The sequence below is a fragment of the Narcine bancroftii genome, chromosome 3 (genome assembly GCF_036971445.1).
Source record: "Narcine bancroftii isolate sNarBan1 chromosome 3, sNarBan1.hap1, whole genome shotgun sequence".
NCBI classification, from domain to species: domain Eukaryota; kingdom Metazoa; phylum Chordata; class Chondrichthyes; order Torpediniformes; family Narcinidae; genus Narcine; species Narcine bancroftii.
Window position 1 is genome coordinate 47,672,926 of NC_091471.1, and position 25,124 is coordinate 47,698,049.

Consider the following 25,124-nt stretch of genomic DNA (forward strand, 5'->3'; position numbering starts at 1 on the left):
AGTTGATGTGGAGTGAACCACGTAGTCAATTTAGGAGAGCTGGTATTGAATGGGATGAAGTGAGCATAGTTTTGAGACAATGGCTAGGAGACAATTTGGCTAACAGTGCATTGCACAGGATTAATATTGTACAATATTTAAACACTGAAATTCTAACTTGCTACAGCTGAACAGATACTTCATGGAAAGGAAAAAAAAAACAATTATACACATTAAAAATGAATATAAAGAATAAGTAGTTGGTAAATGTTCACATTTACCATAGTGCAGATAATCACCTTGTGATGTCTGAGTAGTCCATGAGAATAACTGAAGGAAGGTGTAAGGGGCTGATGGCTATTGGAAGGAAACTATTCTAGAATCTAGAGGTGCTGATCTTTTGTACCTTCTACCTGAAGACAGCAGTGACCAGGGTGGTATAGGTCCTTATGATATTGGTTGCCTTTTTTTGAGGCAGCGTTTAACATCAGTGTTTTAATGCAAAGGTGGGCAATCTTTTTAAAACTTGCATTCCACTTTAAGTATTCCCTCTGCCAAAAGTGCTCTATGATTAGTAAGTGATTGCTTAAGCTGGTATGTGGGTAGAAAGAAAAAGTTTGAAAACCACTGCTTTAATCGTATCTAATTGACCCGTTATGTGCATGGTTTCATAACTCCAAAGAAAATTGACCAATGGCAATTTTTCTCAAGCAAAATATTTCATTAACAATTGGGTCTAGAGCAGTGGTTTGCAACCTGCCACCTGGAGTAATCCCTTACTAATCACAGAGCTCTGACTTCAGAGGGATAACGAGATGGATTGAGTTTTAAAAAAAAAAGTTGCCCACCCATCTTAATGGATGGGAGGACAGAGGCTGTGATAGATATGGCTACATTTGCTATCTTTTTCAGCCTTCTGCATTCCTAGGCAGTGGAATGCCTAAATCACACTGTGAAGCAACTAATCAGTATACATTTCTACAGTGCACTTGAAGTTTGATAAGAGTATTCAATGACATGCAAAATCTCATCGCCCTTCTTTTGAAAGTAGAGTTATTACTGTGCCTTCTTCATGATTGCCTTACTGTGCGGGCTTCAGGAGAGGTCTGCTGATATGTGCACGCCCAGTAACTTGAAGGTTCCAACTCTCCACATCCATCCCATCAATGCAGGATGGTGTGTAGTGACTTGCTCTCCCTTGCTGGAAATCAACAATAAGGTCCTCTGTCTTAGTGAAGTTGAGAGCAAGATTGTTCTGGCACTGCCTACCTGATTATCAACCTCCCTCCTGTATTCTGAATGTTCCGATTTCCAGCTGTTCAGCTGTTACAGATTGTGTTGGATCTGAACTTGGCTCAGCAGTTAGAATTGTACAAGGACATCTGTAACTTGTATTATCTCTCAACATCTCTGGTTGGACACTGGTTGTTTCCTCAACTATACATTCAGCTGCATGGTTCTCACTCTTGACCTTGTTGCCCAAGAGAAATCTATGGGTGGAAAGGTGAAATGTAGCACTTCCCATCATATCTGACACAAGGAGATAAAAGACCAAGCTATCTGGAAAGTTTGTCAACATGGGAGCCATAACTGCCAGTTCCCAGCAGGGGCTTGTTCTTACCTGGTTAGCCTGGATGCAAACGTGATGTCCATTGCTCAGGGATGGGCAGCCAATTTGTTAATTCCAGCCCTTAACAGCCAGCTTCTGCACCACCTTGATGACTGTCTCGATTTTGAGGAATATGATTTACCATTTCATGTGGGATGGCCAAATCCTCGAATCAGATTTTTTGCACAGCAGTAGATAAGGGAGAGCTTCATGCCTGGTGTCTGGCACAGGAACACTATGACCTCTCTCAGAATGTAATGCTACATTAATCTCTTTCAGCACAGATTTCATTTGCTTGCACTTATTCCTGGGGTTGCACCTACGTCAAGGTACGAGACACTTGGCAAGCATAATATATGCATGAAAATAGAAGGGAAGAATCAGAATATATTGTGGCAATGTTGAAACTAAGATCTTGATTGAAGCTGGGTTCTGATTTGGAATCTGTGGAAACGATTTCAAATCCGAGCCAGAAGCCCAGATGTTCTAGTCCTGGTACTGATTTGAATGCTCCAGCCTTGGTTGATTAGCCTGTGGCATTACATCTTCTGATGTCTACATTTTTAAGTCCTGTTGAAAGGAGGCCTACTTGTTTTCTTAGATATTAAAGTCTCCTTGATGAGTTTGAAAGAAATTAATGAAGTGATTGCAGTTTTCTGGTCAATATAAAAACCTAAGGAAGGAAGAAATTGGAGCGGGAGTCGGCCATCCAGCCCGTCGAGCCTGCTCCACCATTCAATGGCTGATCTGATGATTGGCTCATCTCCACCTACCTGCCTTTCCCCAATATCTCTTGATTCCCTTGTCTTGAATATATTTACTAGACACCAATGGGCAGCAAATTCCTTAGGAACAACTATCTCTGGGGGGGAAAAAGCTCCTCCTCATCCCTGTCCTAAATCTACTACGCCGAATCTTGAAGCTATGTGCCCTAATTCTAGTCTCCCCGACCAATGGAAACAATTTGCCTACCTCGATCTTTTCTATGCCTTTCATAAATTTATACATTTCTGTAAGATCCTCTCTCCTTCTAAATTTCAGTGAGTACAGTCCCAAATAACTCAATCTCTCCTCATCTGTGGTATCAATCTGGTGAACCTCCTCTGCCCTGTTTCCAAAGACAATACATCAAGAGACCAGAATTGTATGCATTACTCCAGATGCGGCCTCACCAGTGCCTTGTACAGTTGCAGCATAACCTCCCTACTCCTAAATTCAATCCCTCCAGCAATGAAGGCCATATTCTATTTGCTTTCTCAATAGCCTACTACACCTGCAAACCAACCTTTTGCAATTCATGGATAAGCACTACAAAGTCCTGCAATTGCATGCCATTTAAACAATAATCTGATCTTCTATTTTTTTCCTTCCAAAATGGATAACCTCACATTTACGAACATTGTACTCCTTGCCCACTCAGTTACCTATCTTTATCTCTGCACGATTTGTTTTTCTACTCAATTTAATGTCATCAGCAAACTAAGATACACTACACTTTGCCCCATTTTTCAGATTGTTAAAACAAAAATAAGTACAAAGGACCTTGAGTGTTAGAGACCAATCTGACAAGTAATTAAAGACAAGGTAGTGCTTCAGAAAATAAGATTCCAAACAATTGACCTTGTACTGGAGCTTCTGTGATCAAAATAGAAGAACTATATTTAATTATTTATTGACTCTTAGAAGAGAGGGCTGACATTTTTTTATTTTATTGTGCTGTTATAATTATTTACATTTGACCAAATGTAAGCTTCAGTTGAATAAGGTTATTTGATTTGGTGTGCAGGTTAAAGATTGCCCATAGAAACTTCAGCCATGGATGTTTTTAACTCCATCCGTATGGTGCTTAAAGTAATCAAATCACATTTATCCTGATACTGTATGTTAGTAAAATGGAGTTGATCATGCCAGCAAAATATTCTTGTTATGGTTATGAAGGTTTGGATAATAGAATTTTACCAATATTTGTTGAAGGACATACAAAGTTCCTTTTCCATAAATGTTGGAGGGTTGATATTTCTAAATGCTGTCTCATTGCTACAGCTGGTTATAGTTTAACGCAGCAGGAAAGAATGGGGATGCAATTTGGAATTTGTGCACTTTTGTAACTTGATAACCAAATCGCTTTTCTCAAAATGTTGCTTTAATTTGTTTTCAGGAAGAATCTCGTGTTCTCAGAGTCAAGGTTATTTCTGGCATTGATCTGGCTAAAAAAGACATCTTTGGAGCAAGGTATGGAATATATGCTGTCAATACTATGGTGTTCTTGCTATTAAAGGACGAATCAAAAGATGACCATGAAAGAAAAAAAATGTATGCCAGGGTAAGATCTTTCATCAAATTTTCAGAGCTGATAATAATGCTCTTTTGTTTTCAGATGGACATTATTGCATCATTTTCTATAGTCATAGAGTAAAGAAATGAGCCCATAGAGGCTACATTACCCATCTGTACTGTCTATTTTTTGTACATTTGCCATATTTCCAACAATTCCCCTCCAACCTTCCCTCCCATCCCCACCCTTCCCCCCCCTCACCTAAGATTCTACAAATCCCTTAAAAACCAGGGGCTTTTTGGAAACCGGTTTACAAAGTCATCTCTCATTTCATGCAGTTTTAAGATAAAATAAATAGGACATGCTTAAACATTCATAATTGGTGCACTAAAAATTATAGTTTATTCTATGTGTTTTAATTTAATATTTCCAGTTTAAAAACTCAAAACACTATTGGGCAAGCACATATTTGCGTTGTGAAATATTAACAAGTTATTTTATCATAAAGTTGAACGTTTAATTCAAATTGTTGGATGGATTCTTGCAATAAGAAGGCAGATTACAATCTTTTTTGCAATAGATATTATATTTGCGATTGATAATATTCTGTGCGCCTCATGTACCTCTGTCATTTCATCTCTTAGCCTCCTTTGCTCCAGGGAAAGAAAACCCAGCTTATTGAAACTGCTTGTCACTCTATCCATCCAATTTGGGAAACATCTTTGTGTTAGCGGACCCAGCACCAATCCGTGGAGCACAGTAAAGGCAACTCTCCACAGCCACTCTCTAACTCCTATCACCAAAACAATTTTGAATCAAATTGGCTAGTTCATCTTGGATCTCACATGATGTAATCCTTTGGACCAGGCTCCATTGTGGGACCTTGGCAAATGCCTTGCTATAGTTCTTATACACATCTATTGCTCTGCCTTCATTATCTGTTTGGTCATCTCTTGGGGGAAAAAAAAAGACTTGATTCTAATTTGTGAGATATTATTTCCTTAAAGAAAGCCATATTGACATTTTATAATTAATCATTGTCTTTCCCAATGCAAATAAATCTGATCTTTTTGGATCTCTCTTTCCTATCACTGAGGTAAAGCTCATTAGCCTACAGTTCTTTGGCTTATCTATGCTGCTCTTCTGAAATAAAGGGAGAATGTTAACCACTCTCTATGTTGTGGCTATCTGATGTCCAATATGGCAGCATGGCTGTAGCCCACTGTGGCTTCTCCAGACCGGATGCTACAGAAACCTCCCCAAGTAGGCACCATGCTCATTCTTTGAGCAGACATGGATGGAGACTGGAGCACAGGGAGTCGGATGTTGAAATCTGAGGAATGCCAAACAAGAGCAGACCTCTGAAAGAGGCCGCAAAGTGTACAGACTTGACTACTGGGGGACGGAGATTATGTTGTGGACGTGAAAGGCTGAGGTGATCAATGCCTCTGCTGGGGCGATGTGGTCTTCAGTCTTCAGCACTGGAGTTGACATTGACTGTTGCCAGGGCTTGTGGAGACTGCGTTGCATAGTCAGAAGAGGTGTTCTGGGGTGTTCAGAGTGGTGGAGCTGGAGGAGGTGTCCCAAGGTGTCTGGAGTGGTAGTTGTGGGCTCGATTCAGGAATTCTGAAGAGGCATGTCCAGGATCACTGTGGTCTCATGGGGGAGATGCAGTGGCATCGACTGCAAGAGGTGGTGAACTGTGAGAGTCGTTTTACCTTTATATTAAAAAAATTAGAATTTAGCATCCAGAGACCAGCAGATGGCAGGAAACCTGGCCTTTAAGGCAACATGGTCATAGCTTGCAGCGACCTCTTTGGATCTTGTGATTGGTCTCTAGTGGACATTTTAACACCTAAAGTCATATTTCGACCATGGCCCATCCTCTGAAAATCTATGTATTGTGGCACTGTAATTTTTAAATATACATTTTAAGAAGTTGTGTGTAAATGGAGATGTGTGTGTAAGTGAGAGAGAATTTAATATTTCACTGTCCTATCGGGAGATAGTGGCAGTTAAGGGGCCAAGATGGCAGTCTCTCGCAGTGGCCACTTTGGGACCTGATGTTTCTGTTCCGATGCTATTTGTGGATGTTTTGTTGTTTTTATGTAGCACCGGGGAAACACTATCTTGTTTTTTTCTTGAAGTGACAAATAAAGCCTACGACGACTACAACTAACAAAATTATAAAAACTCTACCAGAATCACAGCAACATTATCACTTTCTTGCATCACATCCCAGGATAGACCTCACCAGGCCTTGGGTATTTATTTACTTTTGTGTTTTTGGGCCGCCAACAATCACCTCATTTCTAATATTGATGTGCTACTTCCTGTGAACTCCCTCACTTTCATGACCTTCCTCATGGTACAAACAGACAAGAAATACTCATTTAAAACCTCACCCATTTCCAAACATGAATTGTACTGTTAAACCTTAAGGGAATCTATTCTATCCCTAGGTATCCTTTTGCTTTTAATACTTTCTAGGATTCTCCTTTATCTAACGCAGTGACACATTGTGATCTATTTTTGCACTCGTGATTTTTGACCTCAGAAGTATTTCTACATCACTTGACCTGCTCATAGTCTTGGCTTATCCCAGCCGCTTACACCTAAAATATGCCTCGTTATTTTTCCTGACCAGATCCTCAACATCACTCATCAACCAATATTCCCTGACTTTACCAACCTTAGCTTTCATTCTAATAGGAATGTGCCAGCACTTAAGTCTCCCCATCTCCCCTTGCACTTCCCCTTTGAGAGTTTGAAAATTGGTCTCCTCCCCAACCCCTCCCCCATGAAAAACTTTTAATTTGTGGACCATTTCTATCTTTTTCCATGTCTGTCTTGAAACTAATAGAATTCTTATCACTGGTGCCAAAGTGGTCCCCCAGCAATAAGCCAAATGCTTATCCAGCCTCATTCTCTCCCATTAATCACTTGGCACTACTCCACTCTCTGTCAATATTAGGGAAGTTAAGATGACTTGCGATTGCAACTATTATTTAAACAAGAGAACACAGATGATAGAATATGGAGCAAAAAACAAACTGCTGGAGATGTACAGTGGGTCAAGCAGTATCTCTGGGGAGAGTGGAGGCAAAGAAATACTCAATCATACCCATCTCTCAACCATATTTCCATAATGACTATAATATCAATCCTGTGCTCCCTGTTCATCTGCCTTACCTGTTAGCCTTTGTACATTGAAGTGCAGTTCAGCCTAACAGACCTTTTATGGTTCCTGTCTCTTCATTGCCTGGCCTACTTACTGGACTAATTTTAACCTCTATCTGCTTTAAGTATTTCATCTGATGCATTACCATTTCGGGTTCCAACCCTGTGCCAATCCTGATTAGCACAAGAAAACATCTCTGCAAAGATGATGGTCCGTCTCCTGTTCAGATGCCACTCATCCTTCTTGTACAGGTCACCTGTGCACCAAAGAGATTCCAACAGTCTGGGTAGCTTCATCCATTCATTCATTCACTTATCCTTTACCACATAGGGAATAATCCTAAAATTGTAACTCACGGGGCCCTGCTCTTCAACCTTATACCAACTTCTACATATTTACTTTGCAGGGTTTCTGGCTGCTTTCTCTCCTCTTTAAGAATGTCACATGTCTTCTCAGAGACATCCTTGATCCTGGCATGAGGGAGGCAACAAACAAAGTTGAAGACTCAATCAGGGCTATAAAAATGCCCTTCTGTGTCGCTGGCCATGTTGTCCCATCTCACCACTGCTTGCCTAGACCTGTTGAACAACCGAGCCAGCTGAGGTGCCACTGATCTTGCTGCTGCTGGAGTTTGTCCCTCTCCAACAACAGCCAAAATGTTAGAAGGGGCTCCTCCACTAACTGCCATCCCCTGACTGATGGTTGCTCATGACCTTGCTGAACCTGGTCTATGACCACCTCATTGAAGTTCCTGTATGCAACACAATCTGCCTCCATATGGTGAAGCTTCATGTATTAAAAGTAAGTACTACTTACCTTTCTTTGAGCTTTCATGCTCCTTGTTCTTCCTCTGCTTCGCCTGCTGACTGTTCTTGCTTTAACCTTCATATTTGCTTCAATTTTTGCATCTGATATACTGTAATTCCAACTGATCTGGAGGGAGTGCGGTGAATACTTCTCCTGTAAGTGCAGTTGTCAGCAATGCCTGATTTCTCTCTAAACACTCACATTTCACAGGAGAAGCAACAACTTTGCTACATTTTCTACCTCCAACTTTAGTATTAGGTTTTATACAAATAGTAATTGACCCAACCTTGACCAGCAGTACTTGTCACCACTTTGGGCCATCTATTTCATAGTGAACTGCTCTTTTTGAGCTGATTTTATCCGATCCAGCGTAAATAACTCTTCCTTGCCCCCCCAATGGCAAGGGTGAACATCGAAGTGTTCCTGTGTAGCACCCTGTATGGGACTCTCATAAGGTTGCTGAAGGGGAGTCCTGTGCACGCCACTGTGCAAAAACACACAGTCTTCCTTGTCAAAGCCTTGGCACTTCAGCCTGAACCACAGAACTTCCAGGTTAAAATAGTCCTCGAAAGAGCCACTCCAATATTTTGCTTTACTGGAGTCTGCTTTTTCTTTCATATGCTGGACCTTGCTTGCTAAGCCTATTGGTAGGGTAAAAGCAGTTAAGTTTACCTTGTTTTTCAACCTGTCAGTAGTTTTGGTTGGCAGTCTATTTATTTGGATCCTAATTTTGTTTGTGAGAGCTTGACATTGAAATTTATTTCAGTGCCTCAGCAACATTTTATATAGCTCAGTTTGAAAGGAGTGATGCAAAATTGTTTATAATTTTTCCATCATGTTTTACACCAGAAAAAAAAAGATTGTTATTCTAAAGGTCAAAATTGGTTCACAATTGCTGTTTCTGTAAACATTCCATTCCCTCTGTTATATACTCTGAATGCCCTGATGGAGGAATCAAATGTACTGCACAATTTTTGAAACTGAGGCTGTGATAGATTACTCAGTCAATACATCTTGAAGGTTGCTTGCCTTCTTCTTTGTTGTTAATGGTGTTAAGGGCATTAGTAGTTTATATTGGAATATCTCATAAGCAGGCCTGTGCAAAACTACAGGTACACGATCCTTTATCTGGAAATCTAAAATCTGGAAACTCCAAAATCCGACAAGTGGGGAAAGGGCAGCGTGAGTTGGGCGGCTGAGAGAATGGCTGCGTGAGTCGGGCAGGCGGGGGGGGTGGTGTGTTGGGGGAGATGGCAGGGCGACTGGAAGGGGGTGGGGGTGGATATGGCAGCACAATTCGGGTGGGCTTTCCGAAATCCAGAAAAATCCGAAATTTGGAACACACTGTCCCCCAAGGGTTCCGGATAAAGGATTGTGTACCTGTAGTAATAGGCTTAGGCCAGATAGGAAATGTAGACCCCATTTCAAACTGCTCATTAAATATTTTTGTGATTAATGCTAAATACATATGATTTATGTATGGGTTCATGCATATACATGCACGTGTACATGATAGGCTTGCAAGTAACAGAACAGAATAAAAGAACTAGAACGATTTATTAAGAAGTAATGGCAATAAATTTTATTCAAAATGTATACCAGACTCTAAAGTAAAATACTGCAATAAAAAGCAGTAAATACAATAGTACATTCTTGTTTGTTTTGTATTTGGAATTTCAGATCAGAAATGGTCATCACTTCTTCACATTCAGAAATGCTTTGGGCAAATTCATCAATTACACCAGAAAAATCAAGGAACTTTGCCGTGTCATTTTTTTTTTCAAATTTTATTTTATTAGCACATGTAACATTTTTGCATGCAAAATAGAAAATTCTAAATATCAAAATTAATGCATGCTTTTTAAATCATTTTCTTCCCCCTCCCACTCACTGCCTCCCATGCAGAAGAAACAAAGAAAATAAATGAAAAAGGAAAAAAAGCAAAAGAAAGGAAAAGAATAAATTTTTTTTTAGCAATACTGGATATTAATAAATTGTGACCTAATTATTTTAATACTTGCAACTACAATGACATCTTTTACATATGAAGTACATAGTAAAGTAAAACACTACTGTTTAATATATAACACTTAATTCAAAATCTAAGTATATATGTAAAAAAAAACACAATCAACATCTAATAACGTAAAATAAAATGAAATGAATTGAGGTGAGACTGGGAAGTGACAAAGTTTGTACCAAATTCTGCCAATTAACATATTTTAAATTAATTATGAAGTTATAGCATCAATTTTTTGCATATATGGAAACCAAATTAAAAAAAAAATCATATTTGTTCTTTAAATTATATGTGATCTTTTCCAAAGGTATACAACTTTACTATGCCATCTATCTAATACCAAATCCATATCCAATTTACATGAAACCCCTATGCATTTCCTGGCAACTGCCATCATGATCTTTAAAAATTCATTTTGAAACCAATTTCATTTTAAATCTGGACTAATCCTTGATATGATATAACCCCCCCAAAAGAAACAGCACAGGGTTTCTCGCAAGCTTAACACCTGTTACCTGTTGAAAAAAATCTATTAAATTTGTCGAAAAAGAGTTAAATTTGGGGAATGTCCATGTAGAGGCATTTAAAAAAAAAAAAGTGCCTATATACTGTTTATCTGAAATATATAACTTCAATCTATTAGTAATTGCAACCTCGGGCCTCCGGCTCTTAACTCTTGTTTTTTATTTTCTCTTTTTTTGGTTCTGTTGTCTCTTCTCTCTCTAGTTATTGGCATTGGCTGGGGGGGTGAAAGGGAGGGGGTTGGGGATAAAATTGAAAAAGTCACTGTGTGTGTGTGTGTGTGTGTGTGTGTGTGTGTGTGTGTGTGTGTGTGTGTGTGTGTGTGTGTGTGCAAAGTTTGTTAGAGATTGGTTATATTGTGACATATTAAAATTAAAAAATATGCTGTCTTAAAAGAATCAGGTAGATTTCCAGTTTCTTCCAGTTGTATTAAAACTTCCATAAATACAGGAATCAGCACATCTTTAAATTCTTTATAAAATTCTGATGTAAATCCATCTTCATCAGGAGATTTATTGTCTTGTAAAGATATCAAGAATGCGATGAAGAATTTTCTTCCATTCATTACTTTCACCCTTGAGCTGATCAACAATATAATTGTCAATTGAAGTTGAAGCACCACTCATTGCTACCTTCCTTGCTTCTTTCCATGCAATATAATTTTCTTTGTGTAAGTTAGAATTTTTGTGACTTGGTATGCGATCCATTAATTTTTCTCCACCTTTTCGCAATACTCCATCTGGATGACTAGTTAGAAGAGGCATTCCCCTTGGTAAACAAAAAAAAACAAAGTGCACAATACGATGATTGCTTCACTTGACTCCAACACAACTAGTCTTGTTTATATTTCACTCCATTTGACAATATAAATATAAAAAGGTGAGTTGGAAATGAGTGATTATCCTTGGGAACATCAGTTTGGACTTCAAAGTCCTGAACTTTTAGAAATGATTCAGTGTCAATTCTATTTCATTTTATCAAAAAGTCCAATGTTGATTTGTGATGTGGAGGCTTTTCCAGCTGCGGACCTTTTTCATTATTATCAGCTTCAGTTGGCAATTGTGGTTCCTCTGTTTGCTCTGTCAGATTATCATCAGTTTCTTTGGGAGTGTCTGTAGCTGGACCTGGTCCAAAAGCCTGGTTATCAAAATCAGCAGAGTCGTTCTCTGATTCACATTGATGGTGATGTATCTCTAGGAAGTCAGTAATTGATTTGGACTTTTTGACAGCTTCTTCCTGCAATTTGGCCGCTTTCTCTTCACTGTGTCACTTTCATAGTTTTTCATTGTGAAAATCTTCCAGGTCAGTAATTTTGCTTTGACTAACTGACTAGTCGGTCATATAATATTGGTAGTAATATTTTGATATTATCCAATAAAATAAGAATCAGTGGAAGTGTGTATTTTTTTGTTCCTTTACTTGTTTAACATTGGTTAAAAATAAAATATTACAGCCAATATTGTAAAATCTATTGGTCAGTATGTAGTAGCAAAATTATTGACCGCGAAGATTTTCGCAAAATTTGCAGTTGTTATATTTGAAATAATATAAAATACATTAGCATAAAAAAGTGTTTTTATTAACAGTTAACAAAAAATAAAAATGAGTGTATAAAACACAAAAGACAGCATGAAACAATGAAGCTAACAATGAAACACTTAATTTAAAAGAATAATTTATCTTTTATAAACAAGCATTGACACTACACTCAGGTCTGATTACTCAAGTTGATGGCATTTATCTGCTGTCAAAGACAAGTTTCCTGAATTTTAATAGAGAGATATATTGTGTTGCACATGTGTGTGTGGGTGCTGTGTAGGCTCAAAGCAGATATTTATTTCTAAACCAATTACACAACACAACAAATATATGAGCACGAAGAAACTGATGGAGGAAGACAGACTCCATTGAGGTACTGCTCAATAACAAAGAAGACATGATCACTCATTCCACACACTCTCGTGAGAAGTGGGAAAATCTATATTTTGTGTTTGTGGCCACCACAACAAGATACCTATAATAAATTTAGAACATAAGTTGATTTCAGTTATCTGCATTTAACTATCAATATTTTATCTGTATTAATCTTTTATGAATCTTTAAAATATGAATATTTTGTGCTAAAGGATCCCCCCTTGATTCTCTTTGCAATATCAGTATTTTTTACTAAATCAAAGGTTCCCCCTTTGCCTCTACCAGGGGGAGTAGGCCCCCTCAAAATCGTAGGCCCATGCCAACTGTCTCTCCCCTCCCCCATCCCCTCCTTCCTCTGTTCTGGCACACAAGTTCGTCTTGTGCTCTTCACAACAGCATAATAGCATTCTTCATGTTACTGGTTATTATCCTGTCTCAGTCTTAAAACTTGGTTCTTGTCCATTCAATCCCAGCTTCCCGATTTTTTTAAATTATTGCCTTATTTTATCAGCCTCCTTTTTCGTTGGTAGTTGCCACAAATTAATTTCTTTGGGATTTTTACTTTTTGTCCTTATTGCAAAATTGTAAATGGTAACAGGTGCTTGAGGTTTCTTGCTGGTTGGTTACTTGTTAACTGATTTGCTACAAATGTATTCACTGTTGCCTTGTGTCAGTTTTCATTCCATTTCATACGTTTTCAATCCTTTGGACCCAAGTCTTCTGTGGCATTAGTGTGATGTTAATTAGGCTTCAAATAAATTTTCACTGCCCTGGGGCTTCACTGTAGTTGATTTGAAATGGGGAAAAAAAGGCTTTTTGCGTGTCAAGATTATTTTTTTTGCTCTCCTCAGTTGAATTTTTGGAGTATTTGTCATTTCAAAAATTACTGACTTTATTCTTTAATCTTACAAGGATACAGATGTATTCAATACACATCTGTGTGTCAGAGCAAGTTGATGTCTTGTTTAAAACTAGTATTGAAAGTATTTGGTTCTAAATAGAAGAATAATGCATTAAAGCAAGAGGTCATGCTTACATTTCTAAATAATTGCAGCCTGAGCCATCGTAGTCTGGATGATCAAGGGCACCACAGTTCAATAAGGATAGAATTGTTGCAGAGAAGAGGAAGTTGACTGGTAACTTTGTATAATTTTGATCAATGGTGCCTTTCTCTGTTTAATTTCTTCAAATAAGATGCAGCATTTCTTTCCTTCCAAGGAGAATGAAATGGAAATATTTGAGGTGGCATTTTTGTGACTCAACTGCTCTAATGTGATATTTATGAGTAGATTTTTTTTTACCTTTGTTGTGCTCAACACGAGAATATCTTTTTGGGAAAATGACATTTGTTTATTTTTCATCCTTTAATCTTTCCAGATTCATTCTGAACAATTGTGTACAGTGTTCTCTTGTCAAAATATGATATAATTGATCAAAACTCCCAACACCTTAAGTCCCCATCACCAGCCATTTAAGAAACTGTTACACTGGCACACGGATGAAATAAAAATAGAAGATTATGGGGTAGAATGGGTTCAGTACTTATGGATTGACACATCATTAAGGCTGAAGGGCCTGTACTGTGCTGTATTGTTCTGTGTTCTATTCCTTCCCCCCCCCCAATCAATCTGTGTGTTTTCCCTATCGAGTGTATGCAACCATGAACATTTAGCTTTTATTCTGACTTCATCACTAATTTTCATCCACCTCATTGCAAACTTCCATAATAGCTAATTTTTTTCTTGATGTAAGCGACTTGATTTTGCTGGTAAATACTGCCAGTTCCCAGTGCAAGGGCTAGGCAGATTCACGAAATTGGTGCAAGTGAGTCAGCTTTGCTCTTGATGGATAAGCTTTATCCACAAAATTCCTGCTATGCTTTGCAGCTGGACTGCCCACATAACTGAATTGCAAAAATGGATCTTGTTGAGATTCCACTGCATTAAATTGAGGTATCCGGTCCTGCTGTCAGGATTTGTGTATGCTTAGACCTAATGTGGGAACACTGAGGATCACTGGGTTGCAGGAAGGGGAGAAAAAAAGTAAATAAAAAAAAAAGTTGCTTTTTTTGTCATTAAGTCAATCAACATAGAATTGACCCTTTGACCAAGTTGGCATTCCGGACAAATGCCATTTACTTGCATTTGGCCCATATTGCTCCAAGCCCCACCTATCCATAAAGCTGTTCAAATATATTTTTTTGAATGTCATTATTCTACAATTTCTTTGGAAGTTTATTCCAGATGTGGACCACCTTCTGCATGGAAAAAATGCTCTCCCCGGTTCGATTTAAAAACAATGTCCTCTGTTTCCAGAATCATATAGGCTGGGGATGGGGAAAAAATACGACTGAGCATTCATTTTACCCATGCCCTTCGTGACTTTGTAAATCCTTATAAAATCATCCCTCTGCCTCCTTCACTCCAAGGAATGAAGTGCCAGCCTATCCCTTATCTTCCTGTAACTCCACCCTGACTGCCTGATCCAGCAGCATCTTGGTAAATTTCCTCTGCACACCTTCCATTTAATTGATGTCCTTCCTACAACTGGATGACCAAAGATGCATACAATACTGGTCTCACCAAATTCTTGTCCAGGTGAATTATGAGATCTAACTTCTGTGCTCAATATCCTGATTAATGAAGGCCTGCATGACAAATGTTGCTTTCACTACCTTCTCCACTTAACCTGCCATTTTCAAAGAACAATGCACCTGTATCCCAAGGTCTTTGCTCTATAACCAAGGTTCTGCCTTGGTTTGACTTACCAAATGTGTGGGTTCACGGAGAGATAGGTCTGGACACAAGTGTTACAATCAAAATTTATTGAACATGGGAGACAAAAAGGGGAAGACATCAAATGATACTTAATTACTCTACTACATACAATTATACAGACATTCATATCTGACCCAGGTTGGACTCTGATACCAGTGGCCACTTAACTTCTACATGCGCCTGCACGTGCGTACACTTCACCGACCCTGTACCAGTGGGGGTGCGGCTCTCTGATCTATCCACCTGCCATTAGTGATTTCTGGGACTTGGATCAAGAGCCAGGGAGAGAGAGAGAAATGTGGTGTTCATTGATGTTTTACATTGTTCTGAGGTGGGCATCTGGATCATGATAAAACTGAGTTATTTAAATAAGACAATGGTAAGAAGTGCACTAATGGGTGGCTGGAGTCCAACTTTGATTGGCAGGTGATGTAACTTCCACATAAGTTTCAGATGGGAAGGTCATGTGATCATCTGCAATTCACAATGTTTCAGACAATCAGGCCACGTGTTCCTCCACAATCTACATATATTACCAAGGTGCAACACCTCACTTGTCAGATGCTACTTGTTAGCCCATCTACCCAACATATCTTGATCATGTTGTAAATTTGGGTATTCTTCATCACTGTTCATTAACCATCACTTTTGGTATTATCTTAAATCTAGTAATCAAGTTAATGACATTACCATACAAATGATCAATATACGTAACAAACAGCAGTGGCTGAATCCTGCAGCACATCACAAGGCACAAGCCTCCCATTAGACAAGCACTTATTTCCTCTGATTTATTTTTTCACTAAGCCAATTTTGAATGCAATGGCCAACTCACCTTGGATCCCATGTGATTAAATCTTCTTGACTAACCTGCCATGTGGGACCATGTCAAAGATCTTAATAAAGTCACAATATGCAACATCCACTGCCCTGCCCTCATAAATCCTCTGTCGCTTCTTCAAAAAAATTATCAGATTTGTGAGACGTGATCTCCCAAGCACAGATCCACGATGACTACTTTCAGTCCCTGATGATTGCAGATTCTGTCCCTCAGAATCCCCTCCAACAATTTTCTGACTTTTGACACCCAACTTGCTGTCGTCACTCATTCCCCGGCTCACTGCCTGGCTTGTTTAAACAGCAGAACATTTGTCATCTCTTGTCTTCTGGCACTTCATCAAAGGCCGAGGATGTTGGAACTATCTTGGCAAGGTCCTCTGAAATTTCTGCTGTAATTTCCCACAAGGAAGCACTTCATCAGGTCCATTTTAATGCACTCCAAGGCTATCAAGAGTAGCTTCCTGGTGGTTCTTGTTTGCTTTGGTACCTTGCATCCCATTTCCTTCGATTCCTTGTACTCCATAGTAAAGATGAATGCAAAGTCATTCAAAAATCCCACCCTCCTCCAATGGCTCAACACAAAAAATAAATCCACGTTGATCTATAATGGAACCAATTTTTTTCCCTCGTCACCCTTTTGCTCTTAATATACCTATTGAATTTCTTGGGATTCTCCTTTATTCTGCCCATCACCTCCATCTCATATTCTCTTTTTCTCCTGCCGATTTCTCTCATGAGCATGCTCCTACACTTCCTGTACTCAAGGCCTTTTTTTTGATTCAGACATCTTAAATCTGATACAAAGCTCTTTCCCAATAAGAGCTCAATATCCATTGTTAACCGGGGTTCCTTGAAATTGCTAGCCTTGTAGTCCACCCAAACAGGAAGAAACAATGCCTGGAAATATACTTTCTCACTTTTTCAAAAACATCCCACTTTATAGCTGTTCCCTTATTTGCAAACATCCTATCTCAATCAACTTCTGCATGCTGCTGCCAAATGACTCCAAAATCAACCTTACCCCATTTTAGGGCTTCAAAATTGTGGACCAGTCCCTTATTTTTGCACAACTATTTTAAAACTAATGGACTGTAGTCGCTGCAACCACGATTATCCCGACTGTTACTTCAGTCATTCGCCAGATCTCATTCCAAAGAGGTCCTCTCTAGTCAGGCCTTCAATATATTGATTGAGGAAGCTCTCTCAGAAAAGAAACCAGAAGAATTTATATACAAGTGGGAATCAAAATCGGTGGCTGATAAAGACACACCACTATTGAAATATTTATTTAATATTTGGAATAAAGGGTCTATTGCACTTAAAATGACTGATTAATCCTGTTTTGTTTTTTTTTTCAAGAGATACTCAGTTCTTAAATATATGGTCCTGTAAAAGGATTGCTAATGTGGAAGACTGTTATGACAGAGGACAATTAAAGTCATTTGAACAATTGAGAAAAAAAATGCTATACCATGTAATACTCTTTTATTGTTATTTTCAATTAAGGGCATATTTGAGAGATAAATTAGAGCCAACAATGTTTTTGTCTAATTGTATTGAGGTAGAACTTATGAGGAGTGGGATGGTCAACAAAAATTATCTTGTTATTAACAGTAGGAACTCTTAAATTAGGATTATATAGATCTATGCAGAGAGGGGAAACAAATTTGAATATTACGATAGATCAACAAATTTGAACATTTGTGTAAAGAATCAAGAATTATTAATGTTAGATGTGGATTAGTTCAGTACAATTTTTGTACATCAGTTATATCTTACATCAAAGAAGTTGAATAGATTAAAATCAGATTTGTCAGATCAATGTTTTAGATGTGGTGAGAATGTATTCACACATTCAATGTGATCTTGTCCAAATGTAAGACCCTTTTGGGTGTCTATAAGTAATTTTTTTTAAAACAAATTTCAGGAGTTGTTTTTCTATTAAATCCCTTTACTTTTTCTTAGGAAATATTGAAGGTACAACTCCTAAATTGAAATGATCAGTTTATCAATTGAAATTTGTCAAATTAGCATCAGCAGTAGCGGGAAAATATATTACAATTACTTGGAAAATGGATACATCTAACTCTGCCAAGGTGGCACAGTGAAATTCAAAGTTGTATTGTTATGAGCCCAAAGGACCCCAAAATCCAGCAGCAATAGACATTCACCAAGACAAAAGTTGTTTTTACTCAACTTTAAACATGAAAATAGAATCAATCTCTATACTTAACTAACCCAAGTTAACCCCCTTTTAATTCTAAGCACACATGTATGTAATGTGTGTGTGTGTGTGTAAGTTCTTTGGTTCACAGTTCAATCTCACTTTTCCTTCTTCCAAGTTCTCTAGTTGCAGGCAATTCTTATACTGTGCACAGAATTTAACATGTATAAAGTTCACCAGGCTTTGGTGCTTGAAAGGTAAATGTTTACCGCTCAAGAAGGTTCTTGTAGGATTTGCAGAGAGAGAGATTTGTTGTTCCAGGATTTCCACAACTGAGGTACCACCATTAGTCACCTTAATGTCTCGCTGATGAAACTTGCCCCATCAGGGTTCTTCAGATGGTAACCTCTTTCTTTCAGTTTACCACAGAGTTCCTTTCTGTTCCACTTATTCTAAGATAAACATCAGACAGATAGCACTTCCATCCATCCACTGCTCTGGAGCTTTTGTTTCAACAAGCTTCCTGGCTTGCACTGTTCAGCCACTCTCAGTGTCACACACACACTAGCTGAGAGAGCTTCTTGAACTTGTCTTCTCTCTCTCCCTCTCCAACAGCCAGAAAGCTCATGTGACTCTCTCACTTGCAAAAACCCACACCTTCTTCAGCAAACCACAGGAGTTCTCCTCTCTTGGTCAAGCTGTTGTCTTAGATAAACAAAACTCAGTAGTGACCTTTCTGTGAGCACTCTGTAGGTACTTCTAAACAGCCAGTTTGTCTCCTCCAAACAATGGTCTATTCATTTCATGATGTCATTTCAATTAGCACCTACTTGTGAAATGTGCATAAAATTCTCCATAGTTTTTGCAATGTTCCTGAGTATGAATTCTTCAGTCTTTCAAATAAGATCTGTTTTAAAATGTGTGTATGTACGTAACCCACTAATCTTACAAAATTCCTCCCAATATTTATGCTCCATTACAGTATTTCTTTGGAAAAAAAAATGCTTATAATTTAATAAATAAATATTCTATGTTTTTACAAGTTTAGCACTTGTATAGTCAAATAAGGGATTAAACTTGTAGTGAAATCCTTTCTAATCCTCTCTCCCTCCAGATTTCTCCTTTTTTTTGACTATTTTATTTTAGTTTTTTTTCCAAAAATGTACATTAACTTTTAAAATATACAATATATTAAACGTTCTCACAAACACTACAAGCAAAAAGAGTCCCTCTCTCCCTCCCCCCCATACATGGATTTCTTCTCTTTATGTTTATATTACAAATGATGAAATGTATTCTATATCCTTCTTTGCAATCCAAAACCCTTTTTTTCTTTTTATACCTATATAATTTTTTAACTTTTTTAATATGGGGGGGGGGGGGATTTTTGGTTTGGGATGAAAACCATCATGTATGTAATCAATTTTTTGACATTGTAGTATTATAACAATTGTAATTACTACATGTATGGAATATTAAAATATTAAAAAAGTAGAAGCTGTCTTAGACACACTTAACAAACTCCACCATGTCCAAGCTCTTTATATTATGGGTACCCTAGTCAATATTTGGGAAATTAGTTTCTCAGTAACACTATGTTATTATTTTTGCATTTATCTGCAATTTTTCGACATATTGGTTTGTTCAAGTTTTTGTATTGTTGACTTCTAGCTGCTCAGTAATTTAACTCATCTGAAAACTTTTGAGAAATGTGAACAATTTTGACAACCAGGGGAGGTAGAATTAAGTTTTACTTGCTGACTATGGATTCCAAAGTAATTTCAGCCTTGAAGCTTGTTCCATGCCCACATAAGTCACTCAGTTATGTCATTAGCCCCTTTCAAATTGCCTCTCCTGGGACCCGGTGTGATTACCGGGGCAAAGATGCTGAAAGCACCTTTTAAATCGCAGGGGGAAATCAACCCATTACATCGCCAACCCAAAGATCCTGTCCCTGCATGACGTGCCTCGCGCTCACCAGAAGTACTTCCGGATATTTAGATGCTGGCTGCCTGGTGACGCATGCATGCAAGTGTTGACAACACCAGAATAAGCGGGTCGGCCATTTTCCTCTTCAAATTGCCTGTGGACACAATCTAGGTAAATTTAACTGGGTTTCCTGATTACCTCTGAGGTAGGTCATGGAACTGGTTGGGTACTGACAGGGTTGACCGGGTTGGACCCTTTCTAACTGCCGTGTAACTGGGGCACTAACTGGGCAAATTTAACCCCATTTTACATGGCAATTTGAGAAGGCCTATTGTTCATCCATTCTATTTTTTTAGGGCAGAGGTCACTCAATAGCGGTGTGTGCAGAAAGAGGGTGTGTGAAGTTGTGAGACAAAATGGCAGCAGCAGGCGAGCTTTTCTGAAGTAGAGTACATATTTCTTCATTTGCTCACAAATGAGGCCAGCTTGCTCAGTGACAGATATTTCATTTCCTCTGTAGAGTGCAGCCAAAGCCAAGAGTTTGGCACCTTGAGTGGTGAAGTTTCACAGGAGGAGAGGGAGAAGAGTGTGAGAGCAGTATTGAGGCAGGATTTCAAAAGTTAAATGGGCAGACAGGAGCTCGTGGGTACAGATGTGACCTTGGGATGCTATGTTGCCTTCCTGTTGACAGGATCATGTGTGTTTAGTTTTGGGGAAAGCTTTTAATAACTTTTTTGCTCAGCTTGTGGAACGGTCATTGTGCTCTGTAATCCTGGATATACCAAATTTGATCAATGACAAAGGGGAGAGAAAATTCTGAATTTACTAATCATGGCACAGTTCATCAATTAGTTGAATGTTGTGGATTGTTTGCTGGAAGATTGTATGACTGAAATTGTTTGAAATAATGTGTTGAAAATTGGGCATGGTATCAAGATTGAAATAGAACTCATTAGTTAGCATCTGTAGCTTGGGCCACAATGACCAAGAACACTGTTCTCAAATTTCTCCAGCAATTGATTGAAAATTTGTCTATTTGCATTTCTTCATGCAGTGGTAAAGGGAAATAGGCTAATAAGTGAAAACTTGTAATCAAGTAATGCATCAGTTCTGAACCATTGGTCTTAAGTTTCATTAGTTTCAGAACCACTGGTATTAGACTAGCAGGTGGAATAACCCAGACTATCTGGACATCTCCTCTGAAATGGTGGCAGCACATTTGCCATCTTCCAGTCCCGTGTAAAACAGTGGATAGTCAAGTGGCCGAGAAGATCACTGGGGTCTCCCTTTCCTCCACTGTTGACATTCACTTGGATTGTTGTTAAATACAGCTCAAAGAATTATTTCCATCCATCAGTGTTTTTGTAAGTATACAAGAAAGTTAGTAAATGCTGTGATTGTAGTTAATACACAAAAGTTCATGAGAAATTCAACTGGTCAAGCAGCATCCAAAGGAAACAAGGTTATGCAACCAATGTTTCTAGCCTGAGCCCTTCATCAAGGCATGAGCAAAAAGTAGGCAGGTGCCCCAATAAAAAGATGGGGGGGGGGGAGGAGGGAAGAACATGCCTGGATACCTTCCCTGCATGTTCTTCCCTCCTCTAAGAGGGTTAAGAGAAAAAGAACGGAGAAGTGATGGCAGGAGGAATTAGCTGTGTGATGGGGTGAGGAGTTGGAGGAAGGAAAACTGGGAAATAGAGACACAAGGGAGGGGATTAATAGAAACCAGGGAAGTCTACATTAATGCCATCTGGTTGCTGAGTACCTATATTGAAGATTAGGCGGTGTTGCTCCAGTTTGCAGGTGGGGACAGACATCTCAGTGTGGGAATGAGGTATGGAATTGAAATGGTTGGCCACTGGGATGCCACCACTCTTGCAGCACAAAGAGTGAAGGTGCTCAATGAAACAAAGCAATCTACTCTGTGTCCAGTACTGCCATCAAAAGGAGCACTGGTTAGAGCAGATTGCCCTTGCAGATGATTGGACATGGTAGTCACGGAGGGACCAGATCCAGTAGAAGGCAGGGAGGAGAGGGGAGGATGTGTCTGGTGGTGGGAGCACATTGTAGAGGGTGGATATGGTGCACAGGCTTGTTCGTGAAGACGTAGGAATTAAAATAAAAACACTCCGAAATGCTGGAAGAACTCGACTGTTTTTTTTAGCATTAATAGGAGACAATGACATATTGCTAATGTTTTGAACCTGAGCCCATCTTAAAGGAACAAGCCAGAAGCAGGAGATCTTAGAATCTCTTTCTCCTTTCATCCAGCTTCCATTTCCATTCTACTCCTTTGCCCCAACACTTTTTAGCTATCTTTTCCTTATGCCATCCCACCCGTATCCACTGATAACCTGCATGTTGGTCTGTGCACCTTTCCTTCCTCCCCCATCTTTTAGTTCAGGCACCTGTCTGCTTTTTGCTCATAGCTTAATGAAGGGTTCAGGCCTTCATCAAGCTTTGAACAAAAAGCAGCCAGAAGCTCTTCAGGATCTGCTGAACCTCTCTCACAGTTTTGTTTATTGAACACCATATTTTTCATCTGCTACCATCAGGAAGGAGGTACAGGAGCATCAAAATTTGTACTGCCAGTACAGCTGGAGCTGCTGTAATGGCAGCGTTGGTGTGGACCTGTTGGGAGCGGAGACCCGGCTCTCCCCATGGTGTCCAGCTGCCCAGTCTGACTGCCATCTGCTCCATTCAGGCTTTAAACAGCCTGTTAAAGGAGGTGATGTTTTTAAAAAAAAAAAGTCCTGCGACCACGTGATTTGTGCTCAAGATAGCAGCGCCCATGTTTGGCAGTGACTATAGGGGATTGCAGGTTCTGGGAAAGCAAAAGTCTGGTGCAGGACACTAGAAAACGGGGAGACCATCGCTCATTTGAGAAGGAGATATGCATGTTTGACAGTGACCATGGTGGTGAAGCATCAAGGAGCTCTGAGGCTGAAGAAAACACTAGCAACATGTTGTTGGTGACTCATGGCTGCAGGCTGCTGCAACTGTGGTTGGAGGACTTGCACCAGGCTGTGGCTCAAGACTGGCTGAAGGGGTGCCGGGTATGCAAAAGGGAGCCTAGGGTGCTGAACCCTTCCTGATCGTGTTGGGGGGGGTTTCCATCTGGTGCTTGAGTCGCTGACGGTTTTACTGAAGGCTATGTAGCTGCGCAGGCCCTGGGAGCGCTGGAGGAGAATTCATGGACACTCGGTGACTCTGACGGGACTCTCTTTTTCTACTCTTCCTCTCACTGTAAGGGGCACTGGACAGTTTATGATGAATGCAAATCTTTGCTTTACTGTAGACTAAAGGAATTAGTGTAATTTCACATTTTCTGTTTTATTACCCAAGAATATAATAATCTTGTATCTTGAAGATTCTTCCCACAGGCTGAGATTGTTGAACAATATCTTATGATCAAGTAAATTACTCCAAAATATTTATTTATACCTAATATTATATCTTCATGAATATTTGATTATTATGTGTGCACCATGGTCCAAAGTTAGATGATGATAATCTTGAACTTTTGTCCTCAGTAATGAGTTGAAAATATCTGTCAAAGCCCAAGAAATTTCTCTGCTGCTATCCTGCAATATTTTGGGATGCAATTGATCTGAACCTGGATATTTATCCACCCAATTTATGATCTAAGACTGCCAACATTTGTAGCCGTACAACAGTTTACAGCATGGAAACAGGCCATGTCGGCCCTTCGAGTCCACACCGGTTCACTTGATCAACTCTACTAGCTTCAACCTCTCGCTCTCCACCCATAACCCTCCAACCCCCTCACATCCATGTACACATCCCCAACCTTCTTTTAAATGACCACAACTACTGATACAGATGTGCCTTGGGTGATCTTTTATTACCTCCTTCACCTTTTATTCTGCTTCACAGGAAACATGTTCACAAAATATTCATTTAAAATCTTCCTCATACCCCTCTGGCTCTACCCATGGATGCCCTTCACGATCCTGATGGGGATAGTAATTAAAAAAAAATTCTTAATAACTTTGTAAAATCTTTCGGGATTCTCCCTTGCACTATCTGCCAAAGCCCTCTCAAAATCTCTCTGGCCCTCCACATTTCCCTCTTTACTATGCTTCTACATTACTTGAACTCTTCAAGGGTTTTCCTCAAACCTGTTTCACTGTATCTGATATAGGCCTTCTTTCTCTTTCTATTATGTCCTCTATATATCTTGTAAACCAAGGTTCTTTTACCTTACTGGGAACACGCACCTCCAGGACCTTATCATGTTGTTAAATGGCTCCTATTTGGCTTTTTACCATCTTAATACTTGTGATTCTTGGGTGCTGAAGGTTTACTGATCGGAGGTTTGGATCTGGGGCTGGAGCTCAGATTGCAGATGAATTGAATGGAAGTCTGTGCAGCTGCGGGAGCCAAATCCACGGTCATCCAGTGCGTCTGAAGGGACTCTCTTTTGTTTCTTTCTCTAGTACTCTACGGGGTGCTGGGAAATACGAATAGAAACTTATGGTGGGCAAAAGTTCAAGTATATAACATGTGTTTTATTTTTGTTGTATTATTAGACTTCATTAAAATAAACCTTGAACAGTCATATTTTGCTTTGTCGAAATTGGCCTTTTCTATAATTATCTTAAAGCTCATTGGATCATGGTTTCTGTGTTTCCCTACTAATACCTCAGTTACCTGACCAGCTTCATTCCCCAATACAAGGTTGAATATTGCCACTTCCCGAATAGGCCTATCCAGATGTTGCCGTGGAAAATTCTCTTGGACCTACTTGACAAAGTCCACTCCAGCTTTGGCATTTCCAGCCAATGTGGAAGAAGCTGAAATCGCCTGCAATAGCAGCTTTGGTATTTTTGCAGACATCAACAATTTCTCTCCGTATTTTATCCTCTTGCACCTGGCAGTTGGTGTTGTCTTATATTATCAAGATGACTACTCCTTTTCAGTTCCTCATTTCTACCCAGACTGTCTTGCACAGATAGTTCTCTGGTAATGTTCTCTCCAAAGACTACAGTGATATCTATTTGGACTAATAGTGCAACCCTCCCTCCTCACTTTCCACTGTTCCTATCACATCTGTAATAACTGCGACACCCTGAAACAGTGAGCT

General features: G+C 39.2%; 1 protein-coding gene and 1 long non-coding RNA gene across 7 annotated transcripts in view; one reads left to right on the top strand and one right to left on the bottom strand.

Moving 5' to 3' along the window:
- Window positions 1–7,995, bottom strand: part of LOC138757143 (uncharacterized) — a 52,565-nt gene extending 44,570 nt beyond the window's left edge. Inside the window, exon 1 of the long non-coding RNA XR_011353371.1 lies at window positions 7,861–7,995. This is a non-coding gene — a long non-coding RNA (uncharacterized lncRNA). The remainder of the gene's footprint in view (window positions 1–7,860) is intronic.
- nedd4l (NEDD4 like E3 ubiquitin protein ligase) overlaps window positions 1–25,124 on the top strand; it is a 533,566-nt gene that overhangs the window by 79,768 nt on the left and 428,674 nt on the right. For all 6 annotated transcript variants that reach the window (XM_069924007.1, XM_069924003.1, XM_069924006.1 and 3 more), the window contains exon 2: window positions 3,747–3,820. In XM_069924007.1, coding sequence (XP_069780108.1) covers window positions 3,747–3,820 — 74 coding nt within the window. The remainder of the gene's footprint in view (window positions 1–3,746; window positions 3,821–25,124) is intronic.